Below are 6,193 nucleotides of genomic sequence, written 5' to 3' on the forward strand. Positions count from 1 at the left end.
GTTAAAACCTGTTGTCTTTTCTCCCCTTGTTCCCGCAGGCAGACCTCCCCCTCCGCCTCGTGTCATCGGGGGCCAGCCTGCATATACCGTCCGCCGGATACTGAACTCCCGCAGAGTACAGCGGTCTTGGCAGTATCTGGTGGATTGGGAAGGCTACGGTCCCGAGGAACGCTCCTGGGTTCCTGCCAAGGACATACTGGATCCTGACCTCATCCGACATTTCAGGGCCCGCCATCCAAATAAAGCTGGTAGGAACGTCAGGAGCCGTTCCTAGGGGGAGGATTCTGTCACCATTTGGCCGGTTCTTGGCCACCAGAGGTCCCCAGAGAGTTCTTCACGCTTGATTTTGATCATTGTTTGCACCTGTGCCTTGTTTAATTTGAGTATTTATACCCCTAGTTTTTCCGTAGTCCCTTGCTCTAAGTTTGTATGTTGTAGCCCTTCACATGTTTCTGTGAGGTCAGAGATTGATTTTGTTTTTGTAATATATTTTGTGCCATTACCCAACTGTGGATTTATATTTTTGCGTGGAGGATTATCTTTTTGTTCTTTTCCAATTAAAACTTTATTTCAAGCACTGTTGCGTCTGCCTCACCGTTTTGGGTTCAAACAACTCCTTGTGGCTCAGTCTGGATATTGACTACTTCTCACGCCGGAGACCCGAGTTCGAGACAGGGCCCTGACAATGCGCAAGTTGTGAGTTTAATATTGAGTCTGTCAACAACTGTGTGTATAAGAATGCTTAACATGCTTTCTCTGCACTCATGAGATTGTGGTAGTGATGAAATTACAGGGTTTTATCTCCATGTATCTCTGACACAGTAAACTGGATGTGTATTCATCACCTCACCTCAAGGCTTATCTTAACTCTCCTGGTTCCTCCCGCCCAGTACAAGTGTACACACAGAGAGCAAATAAGTCAGCAATTACTTTTATATTATTATTGAACCGCTCTACCCGGGATCTTACGAAGCATGTTGAAGAGAAGAAACGCACTAGAAAGAAAATAACAAAGCAAATGATCTCATTTCAGTATGAACAGAAGAACAGGTGTACAGGGATGAAGCTTAAGGAACGGAGCTAAAGAAGAAACTTCAATGTTTGCTTCATTTTTTCTTAAGAATAAAATGACATGCTTTGTTTCTACTTGCCCGGTCAAGAGCTTACAGTATACTTATCTATCAAACCTTTCAGTGTAACAAGCACATCGCATTCTCATGTATATATTAACACGAAGTGTTGAGTGACATTAATGATCAATTATTGTGGAGGGATTCTTTCGCTCATAATTTAATATAGAGGAGTCTCTGACACCATTGTTTGCGCATAATATTTCCTTCTGGAAGACGTATGATGCCAAACAATAAGCTATTAAAAGTAAACTGTTAGCTAGCATTATGATGTTGTGAACACTTATTCTTGTATTATAAAGTCGTTACTTTATATTTGTCGGAATACTTGTGACATTCAATGTTTCGACTTGCTCTGAACAAGAATGTCATTATATCATCATCATTATATTCAAATGAAATTCCGCACTGCTAAAATAATTTTTATTTTTGACGAAAAAGGGTTTAAGCATAAAATAAATAAGTCTATTTATCACAAAAATCTATTTATCACATATAAAAAGAGAATAGTTACTTTCACACTAAATGCTAATGATTTGTAAAAAAAAATAATTCGGCCAATGGTCAATAATCTTTTTTACATATTTAAAGCACAATAAAATGTAAATGCTCCCCTAATTGTTTTATATATTTTAATAAGTAAAATTCTGAATTTGTACATATTGTGTTACGCTGAATGACAATGTAACAGTATTTCAACCAAATTGTGACTTTATTGTCCAAGAAACTTTACGTTGTAAGTAAAAAGACATTTTACTTACATTTAATGTGCTTTCTATGGACACAAAATCACTTTATCAATTTATTTCGACCCATGTATAAAACATCTGTGAAGCTATTCTAACTTCTGATGATCTTTATGGCAAGAACATAAAACTCCTTTTTTTAAATAAAATTAGGATGTGGATATAAATATGTGAGTATTGTCCTCCTAAGAATGTTTTGTCAATCTGATCCCATAAATTCTCATTGGTGCTGAAAAGTTGCAGACATAGTATATCTTACTGTAAAATACATTTGATATGAACATTCTGTTGAGTCGTGTGTGTAACGTAGAAGAGATCCTAGCTTAAGACATTAATTGTTTATGTTAATACAGCGAACAGTAATATTTTAAGTGTGTGTCATATGTGATGGTTTTGTGATCTGTTATAAATATGAAAATCTACAATTTGTACAAGAATAACCCACCACTCTTCCTCTTGACATTCGATTTTTGTGTTTTTTAGGGTAGAGGAGCCCTGCAGGATATTGACCAGATGTCTCTCTTTAAACCCCTCTGTAAGTTCTGTGCTTCAGTGAGAACAGTGAGAGAAATCGTTCCTACTGTGAGAAAAGCATTGGCCGTGGCACAGTCTGGCACACCAGGTAATGCTGCGAATGACCATTTTTTCATTTAATCATTTATCATTTTTGTGAGTGATTGAAACATGTCACTTTTCAGACAAGTTAAGATATAGTGAATCACACTTTTTAGAGAGTACATGACCTGACTCTGTGTGCATAAGTACAGTTTGATGTGTATAACAATTTCACAGGCCCAGTGTTTATCGAGCTTCCCATAGACACGCTGTACCCTTTCCATGTGGTGGAAAAAGAGTTTGCCCCTAAAAACACTCCTAAAGGTCTTATGGGCAAAATCACTGCACGGTCAAACATTTCTCACTTTTTATTTCCTCCAATTTTCTTACGCTTTATTTCATTATTAAAGGAAAGGCAATCACTTTTACGTTGAAATTGTGTTTTTGTTTGTTATCCGCCAGGTATCTTAAAAATCACTTATCTAACTTATTTGCTGGAGCTTGGGAAAACCGTGATCCCTCCCCACTTCCCGTTCACATCCCGCAGGCCACAGAGGATGAGGTGAGACCTGTCAATCATTTAATGGCCATTTGAGATGTATTATTAATTGCTTTTATGGTTGCGTCACATTAGATCTCATTTGATTCTCATCATCTTTAACATGAACCATAACAGGGCAGAATGAAATGATCTAGAAAGCTGTGACTTTTACTTCAGACACGGCAGATTAGATCTTATTTACATGACTCGGTATTCAAGTTGTTTCATTCATTTCCAGATTCAAAGATGTGTGGAACTGGTGAGCCGAGCCAAGAAACCCGTCATACTGTTGGGCAGCCAAGCAACCTTGCCGCCTACACCTGCAGATGATGTCAGGTCATTTAGCCATTCTGTCTTTACCCAGTTTGTGTCATACTCGTTCATGGAGTAGTTCATCAATCCCCTTCTGGATATTAAACCTATTGTCTTTGTGGTGCCAGTCTAGATATTTAAAGACACCCCTCCTTCATTAAACAGTAAACATTAAACATTTAATATTGACATATACTGGTTGACACCTTTACATTTTTTTAAATCATATCGGGAAAAAACCCGTTCTGCTACTTTAGACCTGCTTACTATTTATTTTTCTTTGCAATAAAGGGCATTAGAAGTATAAAATAACACTCAAAAAAAATTCTCTCAAAAAATTATATTCTCATGTGGTTCAAAACTTCTGGTTCATTTTTATGTGGAAAAGAAAATATGTTGAGAAATCATTTTGGGGCCAAGTCAATGGGGTGGTGTTGTTTGGCTACCAACAAATATCTTCTTTTGTATTCTGCAGAACAAATATTTATTTTTCTTACAAAAAAAAAGTTTAAATCTTGGTGTGAACTTTCCCTTTAGGTCCGTAGTTCTCAAATGTTTTCCTTGTTGTACAGTGCATTTTCGACCCTCCCCAAAATAAAGTCGCATAATCCTAAACTAGAATTTAAAGAAACCAAAAACATATTCAGTTATACAATGCTGAAACATAAATAATTTTGGTTATTTTTCTAGTGTTTGATTGCGTGAAAAGTATGATACAAATTCCGTTACCCCCTGGATCAATCTTGGGGCCCCCAGTTCGAGAACCACTGCTTTAGGTCCAAAGGGTTTTTATGCTTCATATGCAACCAACACAGTTACTGTATGTATTGAATAAATTGATCATATAGAATAATGCTTTAGTTGTGTAAGCATGAGCCAAAAACGGCAACAATTATTGATTTATAGCACCCGGACATGTAACTCATGGTTGAAGTTTGAACTCTCTTTTTGGATGTGTGTCTTACAGAAAGGCCCTAGAGTCTTTAGGCATTCCTTGCTTCCTGGGTGGGATGTCTCGGGGCATGCTGGGAAAGAACAGTCTACTGCACATCAGACAGAACAGGAGAGATGCCTTGAAAGATGCTGATCTTGTGCTGCTGGCAGGTGAGTAACAGCGCCATCTAGTGTCTTTTTATTTTCTATGGTTTTATACTGTTCGGAATGCTTAGAAAACTAAGCTATTCTTTTTCTAGATGTCAATACATGATTTGTTTTGGTTTGTAGGCACAGTGTGTGACTTCAGATTGGGTTATGGAAGGGTGCTGAACCGACGGAGTAAAATCATTGCAGTTAACAGAGACAGAAGTCAGCTATTGAAGAACTCGGACATGTTCTGGAAACCAACAGTGGCCATTCAAGGTGAAGAAGTGCAGTTTAATTTCTTTCCTGAATACATAATGTATAATACATTAATGAAAATAAAATTCTCTGTACTATAGTATTAACTATAGTAACTGTAATAGGCCTATACTTAATTGAACACCCTATACCGGAGTATCTTGACATTTTACTACAGTTTACTATAGTAAATATTATAGTATACTCTACTACAGTATTTTATCATTTGGGCACATCATTTACATTACACACTTACAATCTTGTGATCAATGTTTTGTAAAGAGACTGTACTTTATTGTGTATATTATATGTATATAAAATATGTATATCTTTTGGGACCTTTTGAAGTTTAAAAAGCTCTGCACTAAATAAACTAGAATCAAAATCCATCTGTAGTGGACATGAAATGGTAAATGCGTCACATGATTTGGGAGGGGTCGTGAGATATGTAGGAAGTGGTTATCGGGCACCTGCTCACCTGTTGTGGGTCAGGAGGGGGTGAATGGGGAGTAAGTGTACTCTTTGTTGACCAGCAATTTATTTTTGCAACATGTTTGTGGAGTAATAATTGGAGTATTGGAAAGCTTTCTGTTTTTTGTATGTATGATGTCCTTTTTGATGCGTCACAAATACTCAAGCACTCCCAGTTTAGCCGCTCAGCGGATTACAGCTACATCATATTTGTATAACTTAAGTTATAACCTGTGTATACATACAGTACATATACACTACTAAAAAAGGGGTTCTACACTGACAATTTATTTTCCAAATGTTTCAGGCGATGCTGGCTCTTTCCTCCTGCGTCTCTCTAAAGCCCTCAAGGGACACAGATGCCCAGAGGAATGGCCTCAAAGTCTGAAAGAAGGAGATTACGTCAAAGAGAAAACTAACAGGTGAACTTTCCCCACCTTTTCTATTCTTGCTTGCATGTCAGCTTTGTCTCAGGAGACTGAATGTGTAAACCTATGACCTATAACTCCCTTTAGTTTCATCTCGCTGCCTATTTGTTTATCTCAGAGCCAAAGCAGATGAGAAGACAGAGATGCATCTGAATCCTCTGAATGTTCTGCACCGGGTGGATGAGCTTTTGAATGAGGACAGCATCATAGTGGCCGCCGGGGGAGATTTTGTCGGCAGTGCTGCTTATATCATGAGGCCGCGGGGCCCGCTGCGCTGGCTAGACCCAGGTTAGCAGGACTATCGATATTTTTTGACCTGTTTGTGAACATCTAAAGCACCGTTTTGAAGGAATTGATGATTCTGTTTTCTGCTATTCACTCCAGGAGCTTTTGGGACTCTGGGTGTTGGAGGAGGTTTTGCTCTGGGGGCCAAGCTCTGTCGACCTGACTCTGAGGTAAGACTGTAAAGAAGTTAAGTTGTATTTAATGCTTTGATATTGATCTCTGTTTGACCAGAGGACCTAGCTGACCTGACTGTAGTGACATTTGCCCCAGTTATTGAAACAGCTTTTCCCACGTGGTGCGATGTGTGTGTTACAGGTTTGGATCATTTACGGTGATGGTTCCCTTGGATACAGTGTAGCTGAATTTGATACCTTTACACGCCACAAG

General features: G+C 38.3%; 1 protein-coding gene across 1 annotated transcript in view; it reads left to right on the top strand.

Moving 5' to 3' along the window:
• Positions 1-6,193, top strand: part of LOC306891079 (2-hydroxyacyl-CoA lyase 2-like) — a gene marked incomplete at both ends in the record, with an annotated part of 35,922 nt that overhangs the window by 8,009 nt on the left and 21,720 nt on the right. Inside the window, 10 exons of the mRNA XM_079451087.1 lie at positions 2,360-2,498; positions 2,669-2,780; positions 2,894-2,993; positions 3,211-3,308; positions 4,252-4,388; positions 4,509-4,643; positions 5,401-5,515; positions 5,640-5,809; positions 5,906-5,976; positions 6,122-6,193. Of these exons, the coding sequence (XP_079307213.1) occupies positions 2,360-2,498; positions 2,669-2,780; positions 2,894-2,993; positions 3,211-3,308; positions 4,252-4,388; positions 4,509-4,643; positions 5,401-5,515; positions 5,640-5,809; positions 5,906-5,976; positions 6,122-6,193 (1,149 nt within the window). The remainder of the gene's footprint in view (positions 1-2,359; positions 2,499-2,668; positions 2,781-2,893; positions 2,994-3,210; positions 3,309-4,251; positions 4,389-4,508; positions 4,644-5,400; positions 5,516-5,639; positions 5,810-5,905; positions 5,977-6,121) is intronic.

The sequence above is a fragment of the Barbatula barbatula genome (assembly GCF_947034865.1).
Source record: "Barbatula barbatula genome assembly, chromosome: 2".
Taxonomy (NCBI): domain Eukaryota; kingdom Metazoa; phylum Chordata; class Actinopteri; order Cypriniformes; family Nemacheilidae; genus Barbatula; species Barbatula barbatula.